The sequence below is a fragment of the Somniosus microcephalus genome, chromosome 21, assembly GCF_052327205.1.
Source record: "Somniosus microcephalus isolate GS21.2 chromosome 21, FLI_Smic_1.0, whole genome shotgun sequence".
NCBI lineage: Eukaryota > Metazoa > Chordata > Chondrichthyes > Squaliformes > Somniosidae > Somniosus > Somniosus microcephalus.
The window spans coordinates 57779060-57793020 of record NC_141007.1 but is presented as its reverse complement, the minus strand read 5'-3'; the positions used below and the strand labels follow the sequence as shown (position 1 = coordinate 57793020).

Below are 13961 nucleotides of genomic sequence, written 5' to 3'. Positions count from 1 at the left end.
AGGGAGGTAAAAAGGGAGGGGGGTCGCGGTATTGATTAAAGAAACTATTACAGCTGTGAGGAGGGATGATATGTTGGAGGGATCACCAAACGAGGCCATATGGGTCGAATTGAAAAACAAAAAAGGGGCGATCACACTGCTGGGAGTGTACTACAGACCCCCAAACAGTGAGAGGGAGATAGAAGAACAAATATAGAGACAAATTTCTGAGAAGTGCAAAAACTATAGGGCAGTAATAGTAGGGGATTTCAACTTCCCCAATATTAACTGGGATAAAATTAGTGTGAAGGGTATAGGAGGTGCGGAATTCCTAAAATGCATCCAGGAGAACTTTTTTAGCCAGTATGTAGCAAACCCAACAAGGGAGGGGGCGGTTCTGGACTTAGTTTTAGGGAATGAAGCTGGGCAGGTAGAAGGCGTATCAGTGGGGGAGCATTTTGGTGCTAGTGACCATAATTCTGTTAGATTTATGGTAGTTATGGAAAAGGACAAGGATAGACCAGGAATAAAAATTCTAAATTGGGGGAAAGCAAATTTTGCTAAGCTCAGAGGGGATTTAGCCATAGTGAACGGGAAACAGCTGTTTGAAGGTAAATCAGTGTCAGAGCAGTGGGAGGCATTCATGGAGGAGATCCGGAAGGTTCAGACCAAATATGTGCCTTAAAGAAAAAAGGTGGGACTAACAAATCTAGAGCCCCCTGGATGTCTAGAGACATACAGGGTAGGATAAAGAAAAAAGGGAGGCGTATGGCAGATACCGAGGGCTAAATACAGTACTCCAGAATCTTTAGAGGAGTACAGAAAGTGCAGGGGTGCAATTAAAAATGATATTTGGAAAGCAAAGAGAGAGCATGAAAAATTCTTGGCAAGTAAAATCAAGGAAAACCCAAAGATGTTTTATAAATATATTAAGAGTAAGAGGATAACTAAAGAAAGGGTAGGGCCTATTAGAGATCATGAGGGTAATCTGTGTGTGGAGGCGGGAGACGTCGGTAGGGTTCTTAATGAATACTTTGCGTCTGTTTTCACAAAGGAGAGGGGCGAAGCAGACATTGCTATCGGGGGAGAAGAGTGTGAAATATTAGATGAAATAAACATAGTGAGAGAGGAAGTATTAAGGGGTTTAGCAGCTTTAAAAGTGGATAAATCCTCAGGCCCGGATGAAATGTATCCCAGGCTGTTAAGCGGAGCGAAAGAGGAAATAGCAGAGGCCCTGACCATCATTTTTCAATCCTCTCTGGCTTCAGGTGTGGTGCCGGTGGACTGGAGGACTGCTAACGTGGTACCCTTGTTTAAAAAGGGAGAAAAGGATAGACCGAGTAATTACAGGCCAGTCAGCCTAACCTCGGTAGTGGGAAAATTATTGGAAAGAATTCTGAAGGACAGGCTAAATCTTCATTTAGAAAGACACAGATTAATCAAGGATAGTCAGCACGGATTTGTTAAGGGAAGGTCGTGTCTGACAAACTTGATTGCATTTTTTGAGGAGGCAACAAGGAGGGTAGATGAAGGTAGTGCGTTTGATGTAGTGTATATGGACTTTAGCAAGGCTTTTGATAAGGTTCCACATGGCAGACTGGTCATGAAGTTAAAAGCCCATGGGATCCAAGGCAAAGTGTCAAGTTGGATTCAAAACTGGCTTGGAGACAGGAAGCAGAGAGTATTGGTTGATGGGTGTTTTTGTGATTGGAAGGCTGTTTCCAGTGGGGTTCCGCAGGGCTCAGTACTAGGTCCCTTGCTTTTTGTGGTATATATCAACGATCTAGACTTGAATATGGGGGGTATGATTAAGAGGTTTGCAGATGATACTAAAATCAGCTGTGTGGTTGATACTGAAGAAGGAAGCTGTAGACTGCAGGAAGATATCAATAAATTGGTCAGGTGGGCAAAACAGTGGCAAATGGAATTCAATCCGGAGAAGTGTGAGGTAATGCATTTGGGGAGAGCTAACAAGGGAATACATTAAATGGTAGGACACTGAATAGTGTAGAGGAACAAAGGGACCTTGGAGTGCATGTCCACAGATCCCTGAAGGTAGCAGGCCAAGTAGATAAGTAGAATGCTTGCCTTTATTCGCCGTGGCATAGGATACAAGAGCAGGGGGGTTATGCTTCAACTGTATAAAACACTACTTAGGCCTCAACTAGAATACTGCGTGCAGTTCTGGTCACCACATTACAGGAAAGATATGATTGCACTAGAGAGGGTACAGAGGAGATTTACAAGGATGTTGCTGGGAGTAGAGAATCTTAGCTATGAGGAAAGACTGGATAGGCTGGGTCTGTTTTCCTTGGAACAGAGGAGGCTGAGGGGAGACCTTATCGAGGTGTATAAAATTATGAGGGGCATAGATAAAGTGGATAGAAAGGACCTATTTCCCTTAGCAGAGGGGTCAAAAACCAGGGAGCACAGATTTAAAGTAATTGGGGGAAGGTTTAGAGGGGATTTGAGGGGAAATTTCTTCACCCAGAGGGTTGTGGGGGTCTGGAACTCACTGCCTGAAAGGGTGGTAGAGGCAGGAACCCTAACCACATTTAAAAAGTACTTGGATGTGCACTTGGGATGCTCTAACCTGCAGGGCTATGGACCAAGAGCTGGGAAGTGGGATTAGGCTGGATAGCTCTTTGTTGGCCGGCGCGGACATGATGGGCCGAAATGGCCTCTTTCCGTGCTGTAACTTTCTATGATTCTATGAACTGCAGCCATTTCAACACGGTATCAGATGGTATGATACTGTGAACACCAGTCAGAACACAAGTGAGTGATACACTGAGGGTGTTTGTACTGGATTGTCTGATGAATTGAAGCCCAACGTGAGTATTATCTGACTGTCACCTTTTGATTAACCCATCTTTTCTCCTATTCTTTTCATCCCCGATGGAAGCCTGTGTTATGGGTCGGGTTTGCGGGAGTGTCGGTACTGAGGGAGTGCTGCACTGTTGGAGGTGCCGTCTTTCGGATGAGATGTTAAACCGAAGCTCCGTCTGCCCTCTCGGGTGGACGTCAATGGCCCTAGTTCGAAGAAGAGCAGGGGAGGTCTCCCCGGTGTTCTGGCCAATAGTTATCCCTCAACCAACATCACTAAAACAGATTATCTGGTCATTATCAAATTGCTGTTTGTGGGAGCTTGCTGCGTGCAAATTGGCTGCCGCGTTTCCTACATTACAACAGTGACTACACTTCAAAAGTACTTCATTGGCTGTAAAGCGCTTTAAGACGTCCTGAGGTAGTGAAAGGCGCAACAGAAATGCGAGTTCTTTCTTTTTGTTTCCAACACTTATCATGTTTACAGCCAAATGGCGGTTTTCATAAGCTGACCAAGTCTACTATGAACCGACAGCTTTGTGCTTGTACATGCCGTGCATGGGATAACAGGCCCCAATTTAACAACTAGCCCCTAGGTACGGCATTAAGTTCTCTCCATATTATGTGGGATGCCCACTAAGTCTCCTTACTCTTTCAATAGGTGGAAATACAGCATTGCTGCCAGACCAATGCATACAGGCTAAAGTCAAATTTATTTACAGGATAATATAAAGAAGCAAAAAAGCATTGAAAGATACAAACTAGTACAGCAGTCAAAAAAACAATGAAGTCAGAATTAGTCCGCAAGGAAGAAAAGTATACTTTTGAGAATGCATTTCTTGCAGGATCTGATAGCAATAAGACTTTTTGGAGAAACAGTCACGTTTGCCTTTTGGTGGACCTTCCAAATGTCATGTTATAAGTGGGTGATGCATCCGTTGAGTTTGAATTTCATGCCAGAGTTAACGGGAGAGAAATTCACTATCGCCCCGACTGGGGCGCTAATTTTCAAAAGTTTGAAAAGTTGGCGCCAGGCACTAACAACTTCAAACTTTTGAAAAATTCGCCGTTTGTGCAATCGGCAGCAGGCGGGGCGGAGACTTCAGCAGCATTGCACACTGGGCCGTGCCGCGCTGTCGCGTTCGGAATCTCCTTCCCTCCCTTAATGGGAAGGACAATCGCTGCAGGCTCTGCAATATAAAAAGTACCTACCTGGACCACCAAGGCAGCCGCGATCCCGCGCAATCATCCCGGTTCTCAAGCAGAATGCCAGGCTGGTCGATCGCGGGCAGGATCCCGCGAAAAAAACTGGAGCAAGAAAGGTAAGTTTTTTTTACTTACCTCAGCCACCTCGTCTTTAATCATCGCCCCTGAAGCGGCTGGCCGCCCGATGCACGCCTCCTGCAGCTGTCGCCGTTTTTGGGTCCGGGGCGCTACCAGGGTGATCTGCACGGCGATGATGTCCCGATCTCCGGGCTAAGGAGATTGGGGCTCACGCTGTAGTGCCGCCGCAAAACTCCTGCCAAATATGGCGGGAGTCGATGTCAGCACCGCGCCCGGTCGCAAAGCCATTTGCGCCCCATTAACACCCACCGGGGGTGCTAACGGGAGGCGCAACATCACCCAATTTCACCCCGAAAGAGTATGGGGGAATTCCAGAGGGCTCTGAAGTCAGAGCTGTCAATGATTTGTTATGAAAGACACAATATTAGGAATTATTGCATAGAATCCTGATGAGCGCGTGCTCACATGTCTGAGTTCCCAGTACTTGTTGACCATGTGCAGTACAATCTGAACAGGTTGGCCATCTGGAAGTTTTGTGGGAACTAACACAATATGCAAATAATCACAAAATATAAAGTTGGGACTTCAGTGAGCTGTAATGTACCTTAGTACTCTTTCCTGTAGATTCTGGTGGATGAGTTATTTCTTTTGTTGCCTTCTGAGAAAGTGAGGTAGAAGGTGTTTCTCTCGAAGTTGATGCATCGCTAATGATCGTCGGTGAGTTAGATATTGGATCATTTGGAATGTCAGATACATCAATGTCATCCAAATCTAGAATTTCACTTATTTCTGATGTAGGTTCCAATGGGATTACATCTCGATGAGGAAAGCATTGATCGCATGAAGTAGTTGAATCTGGCAGAGATGCTTCCTGGAACTCCTGTGGTACCTCAGACTGCACCTTGTCCACTTCAATGGTCAATGCTCCCTGCTGCAAATGCAGATTTGTAAAATTACCTCTTATAAATCATGAAGGCTACACCACTAGAAGCAGTAAGTAGATTGCTTTGATTTTACCTCTCATTCTACTCGGTTTCCACTGGGCGGAGGGAGTTAAAATCCTCCCACATATTCCAGAGGGGTTACTGCACCCCCACCCCCATTTTTTTCTGCCAGGTTTCTCTGCTCCTCTCTTGCTGAGATACAGGTATTCAAGTTCCTCACTTAAAGGAGCCATTCTTCAGAAGCCTTGAACGTGAGTGTCGGCAAGTTATTCAATGTGGGGTCTCACTGCTGAGCCCCTACCATCCTCACTCAAATGCCACACATGTGCGCTTTCTTGCAGGGGTCTCTGGACTTCAATTTTGACGAGGAATCTTGGCTGATCATCTGCTCTCTAACAAGGGAGCACTGAGGCCAATTGTAGCACCCCTATTGCTGCCCAACTGACAGCAGTTACCCCAGCACAAATTGAGGATGAAATGTAGGACCTTCTTTGACTGTACGCCTCAGGCACTCACTGGTTTAACCATTGGGCCACCAGGAAAGCCAAGAGTTGCTTTTCATGGTCACCCGATGTACAGTTATAAACAATGCACTGTGTATTGGTGAGGCCGCCAAGGGATTGTATTATGTACAAACTGTGAGAATGTATACATATATGTCACACATCAGTGTACAGGTTTGAAGCAGGAACACATTGACCTACATCCTCCATAACATACATACAACCTTCAAAAGCCTCACAGAGCATTTTTCCTTCTGCTTATGGACTTCTATATCATCAAGATTGAATCCATCCATTCAGCTGCCTCTGCTGTTTTATCTCTTCCCCTTGCCAAACCTCCCCCCACCCTTGCCCTAAACCCTCTCCTTGTGCCCTGTCTGAACTCAACTTGCCCATAAGACTCCCTTGATCCCTTTCCCACTAAACTGCTGATTACCCAACTTCCCTTCCTGTTCCCCCATACTAGCTTACATGATAAATGGTCCTCCCTCAAGTACAGTCTCCCTTCCTTTCAAAACCACCATCATCACCCCTCTTCTCAAAAAAACAACTCGACCCCTCTGCCCATGCAAACTATCACCCAATTTCCAATCTCCCTTTCCTCTCCAAAGCCCTTCAATGTATTGTCGCCTCCCAAATCCGTGGCCATCTTTCCTGCAACACCATCTTTGAATCTCATCAATTAGGTTTGTACCTCTGCCACAGCACTTAAACAGTCCTAATCAAAGTCACAAGTGACATGCACTGTGACTGTGGTGCACTATCACTCCTCGACTTCTTTGCAGCTTTTGACACGGTCAGCCACATCATCCTCCTCCAATGCCTCTCCTCCACAGTCCAGCTGAGTGGGACTGCAATCCTTTGGTTCCACTCTTACCTATCCAACCATAGCTAGAGCTTCTCTTCCCACCCCCACACATTTACCTCTCGAGTCTCCCACGGATTGATCTTTTGCCTCACTCCTCTTTCTGATTTATATCCTGCCTTTAGTGACATCATCCACAGGCATGGGCCAGCTTCTGCATGTAACTTAATGACACTCAATTCGACCTCTTGAACCCGCCACTGAAACTGTGTTGTCAAACTGCTTGTCTAACATCCAATATTGGATAAGCTGAAATTTCCTCCAACTAAACGGTGGGCAGCCCCCACTACAAGCTCTGTACCCTTTCCACTAATCCAGTCGCCTCACCAGTCATTGTCAGGCTGAACCAGATTGTTCGCAATTTTGGTGTCCCATTTGATCGTAAGCTGAGCTTCCGACCCCATATCCTCTCCATCACAAAGACCATCTCCTTCCCCCTCCACAACATAGCCACCCCTCCACTCCTCTCAGCCTATATCTGCTGCTGAACATGCTCATCCATGCATTTCTCACCTCTGGACTCATCTATTGCAATGCTCTCCTGACCAGCCTCACATCCTCCACTATCCATAAACTTCAGCTCATCGAAAACTCTGCTGCCCTTATCCTATCCTGCTCCGAGTCCCTCCTTGATGACCCACATTGGCTCCCTGCCCTCCATGTCTCGAATTTAAAATTCTCACTGTTATGCTTAATGGCCGCACCCCTCCCTATCTCTGTAAACTCCTTCAACCCTATAACCTCCCACCCCCCAGGAAATCTCATACCTCTAACTCTGGCCTCTTGTGCATTTCTCCAAACCCTGCCCCCACCTTCACCACCACCACTGGCAGCCATCTAGGCCCCACACTCTGGAATTCCCTTTCTAAACCCCTCCACCTCCCACTCCCCCTTTAAGGCCCTTCTTACAGCCCACCTGTTTGACCAAGTTTTTGGACTCCCAATGTCTCCTTCTTTGGCTCAGCATCCACTTTTGCCTGATTACACCTTTGTGAAGTGCTTTGAGATGTTTTTCTACATTAAAGGCACTATATAAATACAAGGTGGTGTTGTTATTACCATTTCACAATGGGATCAAACCCGATGGTGATGTCTGCATGTGTGTTGCACAGAGGATGTGTGAATTCTCCTGTCTAATGTGCCTAGCACGTTATGTGAATTTTCAGTTCGACAATCTATATGATCATATTACAGCCATGTATGATACTCCTCCGCTGTTTCTTGTCAACCAGGATAATGCCACAAGAGGCCATTTTCGAGCAACAAACTGCCATGACTTATCAAATGAGGTGAAGACATGGATTAAATTAGCTAGGTTAATCATAAATGTTCTTGCACTCTTAATATGAGACACCCTGTGGTAAACTCTCCTTATGCTACTACTGTGCATTAGGAGATGTGCATTTGTCACAAAGATATAAAACCGGGATGATACTGTACCTCAGTACTCTTTTCTGTAGATTCTGAAAGACAAGTGCTTCCTCTTGTGGGATTTTCAGAAAATGAGAGAGAAGCTGTTTCTCCATTAGCTAATGGCCTGCCAGTGGTAGTCGTCGAGTTCATTATGGGCTCACTTAGAGTCTCAGACACATCAACTGAATCAGAGTCTACTATTTCAGTTGTAGCTGATGCAGGCTCCAAAGTGTTTGGTGTTGGAAGAGGAATGTGATCGGCGAGTGATAGGGATGAGTTTGGTACGGGTGTTTCCTGGAATCCCTGTGGCACCTCAGGCCGCACAATGTTGTCTTCCATTTCAATCTCAACATCTAAAAAGTTTTAGAGTGAAAAGTTTGTACTGAAATATTTGAATGAATATTATACATAGTAAGTTATTAACATGTAAATCAAATATTTATAGTATTGGAGCTATAAAAAAGTTATCTAGCAATTGATTTTAAAACAGTTTTATGTGCAACACATTTTTGAGTGTGAAAGTGCTTGCTACCCCACCAGATATTTGATTTTAGTTCAAACATGCCTTCACCCTACTAAAGTTAGGGTCACCAATCCTCAGCCAAAGCAAATTGGTACTTCTCAAGGGAAAGTAAAACTTATATTACCTACCCTCCTGCCAGCTTAGCATTTATATTATCAACAACTTGCATTTATAAAGCACCAAATATAGAAAAACATCCCAAGGTCCTTTACAAAGGGAAAAAAATAGAATGGAATGGACTTTGAGCCATGATAGGAGAATTAGGGAAGGTGATCAAAACTCTGTCTAAAAGATAGGATTAAGAAGGTTTGTAAATGCAGAGCGAAGTGGAGAGACAAAAAGGTCTCGAGAGTGAGTTTCAGAGAGTCGGACCAAGTCATCTGAATACTCTGCCACCAATGGTGAGGCAAAATAGGGAGGAGAGGAGATGTGCAAAAAGCCACGGTCGGAGGACCAAAGATTCTGAGAGGGGCATAAGGCTGAAGGAGGTTGGGACGAGGCCACAGAGGTGTTTGAAGATGAGCAAGGACAGGAGTGATGGGTGTGCAGGATTTAATGCAGGGCAGAATTAAATCAGCGGCAAGGGAATGGAGTTATAAAATTATGTCTGTAGTCTTCCTGATTTTCAGCTGAAGGAAATTTTGATTCATCCATGACAATGTCAGACAGGTAGCCTGACAGCGTAAAGATTGTCATGGCTTGTAGGAAGTTGTTCTGGACTTATTACATGCAGATAGCACCCTCTGGTGGTAGTTATCATATAGCAGTGTTAGTATGCAGCAGAGGTCATTTGACCTTTCTTCCTGTTTGACCCCGGAAGTAGTTTGCCAGAAAGAAACTACTTACTGAGTAATGGAGAATTCCATGTGAGAATCTCAATCTTATGCCATCTCATCTCATATGCTAGGCCAGACGCAATATCTGTGAGTATCCTTGTTTGTTAACATGATAGCAACTTTGTCAGTGTAGTATTTGACAATACTATGTTTATAAGAAGTAATAGTTGGTATTTACAGAAGTCTAGCTCAAATGTTAGTTAGTTATACAATTAGTCTATTCTATTGTTATAAATATGTTTATATCTTATGTAACATCTAATGTACAGTACTCAGTTCTATGTACAAAACATACTTTGTCTTTGTTTACAGTTTCACAAATTTGTTCAAGTAAAGCTTCAAAACAGGAAACCGGCTTCTCGAGGAATTATTTGAATAAGTGTTTAACTTGCTGGATAACTAGATAGGAGCACGTCTAGCGAGACCAGTACAGAAGTGGTAAAGAGGCAAAGCTGGGTATCATCAGCATATAGGTGGAAGCTGACCCCATACCTATGGATTATTTGAACAAGGGACAGCATGTAGATGGGAAACAGGAAAGGTCAAGGATATATCTTGGGAGAACTCTACAGTGCTGGAGTGAGGAAAGAAGCCAGTTCTGCAGATGCACTGACTGCATCAGGGCAGGCAGAAGTGAAACCATGAGAAGGCAATCCCATGGCTCTGAACAATGGAGGCGAGGTGATGGAGGAGGATGCTCTAGTCGATCACATCAAACACCATGGAAAGGTTGAGGAGAACAATGTCACAATCACAGAGTATGTCATTTGTGACTTTGGCCTGTGCAATGTCGATGCAACGAGCAAGGTGGAATCTGGACTGAAGGGATTCAGACAGGGTGCTTTGGGAAAGGCCGGCACAGAGCTGGGAAACGACAACATATTCGAGGACCTTATAGAAGAAAGGAAGGTGAGACATGGGCAAGTAGTTGAAGAGGACTAGAGGGTGAGCTTTGTCAGCTGTGGCTCAGTGGGTAGCACCCTCACCTCTGAGTCAGAAGGTTGTGGGTTCATAGTCCCACTCCAGAGATTTGACCACAAACATCTAGGCTGACACTCCAGTGCAGTACTGAGGGAGTGCTGCACTGTTGGAGGTGCCGTCTTTCAGATGAGATGTTAAACCAAGGCCCCGTCTGCTCTCTCAAGTGGACGTAAAAGATCCCATGGCACTGTTTCGAAGAAGAGCAGGGGAGTTATCCCCGGTGTCCTGGCCAATATTTATCTCTCAATCAACCTCACTAAAACAGATTATATGGTCATTATCACATTGCTGTTTGTGGGAGCTTGCTGTGCGTAAATTGTCTGCCGCATTTCCTACATTACAACAGTGACTACACTTCAAAAATTACTTAATTTGCTGTAAAGCGCTTTGGGATGTCCGGTGGGTGGGAAAGGCACTATATAAATGCAAGTCTTTCTTTTCTTTCTTTCTGAAAGGGAGAAGATTGTGGCTGTGCCATTAACAATGTCGGCAAGCATAGGGGCCAGGAAAGCTAATTTAGTGAGAAGTCAAGTCAACCCAATTGGGAAGGTTGACTTGTGTAAATGCCCAGTAAGTGAAAAATTATCAATATAAAAAAATAAAGAATATTTCAAAGTAACACATAGGCCTCCGCAGATGGCTCAGTGATTTGATTCACTGTATGGAACAGTAATAAGCTTCAGGAACATCCCAATTTTGATCAGATATGCTATGTTAAGCTTATCTTAGTCAGGGCACTGGTGAAGATGCTACAACTGGCCTCAATGTCACTGGGCTGGGGAGGAGAAATCAGCCAGAGTTTTGACTTCTCATTGCTATCCAGTTTAACCTGCTACATAATGCTCGTGAGTTGATGTCGGGCAAGGAGAAATAGACTCTCCAATGGCCACCAGTGCTTCACCAACATAAGGAACTGATTCAAAAGACCACCTGACCTACTCCCTGTCCTGCTACCAATCCACCAAGTCAATGATGGAACTTTGATCTAGGTCAAGCAAAGGTGCCTTTTTTTTGCCAGGGATCAATTTCTGCAAATACTAACCTGACGCAGTCTTTAATAGGAAGTAAATATCAATAAAGTGTAGGCTTGGAATTATGAGAGAGAACTTGAGCCTAGGTGTTAAACCTAAACTGTCATCTTCTATGCCCTTGCCTCGTTAGGAAGAAGATATCTTGGACGTTAACTCTGCCTGATGTGTCATTTTAACCATGAAAGGAGTTGCAATCATAGTCATTCATGACTTACATCAATTCTTCAAGCAACTGGACCCCTTCTCTTGTAAGATATGGCTGAGTATGAGCCACTATCAATCATGATCAATCTGAAGGCACTATTAATCATAATGACCTGCCAATCGATGCAGATTTTGAAGGCAAAAACATATTTTTTCAAAACATAGGTGTAACAGCATAAAATACAAAAACAAATAAATGAAAGCTATAATTCACGTTAACAGAAAATGGATCACATGCAGGCACTGTATATAAAGGTGCTAGAAAGGAAAGCCTCACAATGCAAGCAAATTAAGACCCTGAATTTCAATTTAGTCTAACTAAATTCTCCTATTATATTGTGGATTAGCTCATTGGTATATAGCACCTATGATATAAAATTCCTTCTTGTGACCTCCCCATACAGTGAGCTTCCAGACTCAGTGAGCAGTGCCATATAGAATCTGGGTGGTTTCTTGCAAAAGAGCTGCTTGTTTTAGGAGGAAAAGGAATATAAAAAAAACACTACCTCACCAGTGCCTCCTGGTGCTCACTACTGAGAGTTTAGGATGATTTCAGGATTTAAACATGTCCCTTCAGATATCCATTTACAATATGCTGACAATGCTCCAAATAGATAACAGCATTCCCATTTACAATTCTGTTGGGTAATATCAGTAGAGAACCGTGTACTTAATTACCATTTACACTGAAGACAGCTCTCAAAGCAGTACAGCTGGCCAACATTCTCACATACACTGCTAAACTCAATATCATAACTTCCAGATTACTCAAAATGGATGTCTAGTTTTGCCACAGAAAACGAAAGTGAAAGTAGAATTTCAACAAATCCCTGCTTCTCCTCTTGTTACTGGAGTTTCAATTAGTGTCAGTTTGTGGATTTATCGGGGAATTACCCGACTGTACTCAATGAAAATTCAACTCTCTGCACATGAGGGTCTATAGGCAACCAAGTGAAAGTAGGTCAGCTTAATACCACAAACATTCCGATGTTTAACGAGGAGTCCCAGGGGTCGGAATTTAGCTTGCTGTACTTTAAATTTGTCTCCCTTGTTTTAAATTACATTATGCACCGTATATCATTCTCCAGTCAACAGGATGGACAAAAAAAACTTTCTTCCAAGCTTGTATTCATATCCCTTTGCAACTGGCCACTGAGAGATGCATTATGAGTAAGTATGAAAATCTGCTGACTGGTCCTTCCATTTTCCCTCTCCATCCCTCACCCAATGCAGGAAACCTCTATTTAGCAGGACCTTTTTCTGAGTCTGGAAATTCACTGTGGAAAGAAACCACAAGTATGATGGAATCTGCATTCTTGCATTCTGCGATGGTGCCATGTCATTAGCACACTGACAAAACAATTCTACCTGCCCATCTATACTTGTTTATTTAATATACAACATTGAGAATTATTTATCTGCATGAACGAAATATCCCACAGCTTCAGCAGATTTCTATTTACTCTGGATATATGCCCTGGTCCGATTCAAATATCTCCTGTCCAAATGATTGTTATTGTTTCCCTATGTTCTCCAACCTTTGCAGTAAGATGCAACCCAAGCTTCTTCCTACCTCGCCCACTTTCTAGCACAACACTATTTTTAAAGAATGATAATACACTTTTCTATTTCCGTTGGGCAAGTAAAAAATAAATAACATATAACTCACCAATTGTTGACTAACTCTAATAGTTGCTGATTTAACAACTCAGACACTTACCTACTCTTGCCTGAGCAGCACCTCGGCGTCTGTACTTTTCTGTTCCACTGAGCCAAGCTCCCCTGGCTTCGTGGATCTGATTGGATTGTTTTGTTTGACTGATGCCAGAATCGACCATACAAAAAGTTGCCTCTAGGCACAGTCACCAATCATGGCACAGAAAGGCGGAGTAACAATAAGGAAGCGTCTCCAAATTATGAGAAGTTTGTAAAATGAAACAAACCATTTATATATAAGCTTTAAGAACGACGTTATACGGTCAGAATGTACAAAAATGATACGCTACAGTATGTATTAATATTCTCACGAATCATTCTTACCATAATTTAATCTGCACCGATTCATTTTCATTTGAGAAAAAAGGGGAAATTCGGACACGATTCCTAAGCAAGAGCAGCGGCTGCGTCAGCCGAACTGGCAAGTTTCGATTTCCTGACTGTGAGGAACTAAGACTGTGTTTCGAGTCAACAACAGAATTGCAAAATTGGGGAGGCAGATGTGATTAAGGTTTGAGGACAACCGCCGGTATTGCCACAAAAACAAACAAGTTCTTATATATTATATATTACATGAAAAAAACATCTGAAATAAAAACAGATACTAGAAATACTCAGCATGGTTATGGGTCAGTTTTACACTATAAAGTGCACCCTGTGGGAGTCCAACCCACTCCCCATTTACATGGGGACCCTTGGAAGTTGGGACAACAGTGTACGTAGTTATTGTTTTGCAAATATAACAGCAGACATTCCTATTCCATTGGTTTTAAAAATCAAACTTTTCATTTTTAAATCAAGCAGTTAAAATACAACTAATCAATGTTCCTCAAATAATTCCAGTTCCAACTATTAA

The 13961-nt window shown here is 43.4% G+C and overlaps 1 protein-coding gene across 1 annotated transcript in view; it reads right to left on the bottom strand.

Moving 5' to 3' along the window:
* The window catches only part of LOC147102854 (E3 ubiquitin-protein ligase rnf213-alpha-like), a 175188-nt gene extending 162007 nt beyond the window's left edge, over positions 1-13181 (bottom strand). The window contains 3 exon segments of the mRNA XM_085963739.1: positions 4694-5020; positions 7842-8167; positions 13110-13181. Coding sequence (XP_085819865.1) covers positions 4694-5020; positions 7842-8153 — 639 coding nt within the window. The 5' untranslated portion in view covers positions 8154-8167; positions 13110-13181.
* Between the last annotated feature and the right edge of the window lie 780 nt (positions 13182-13961).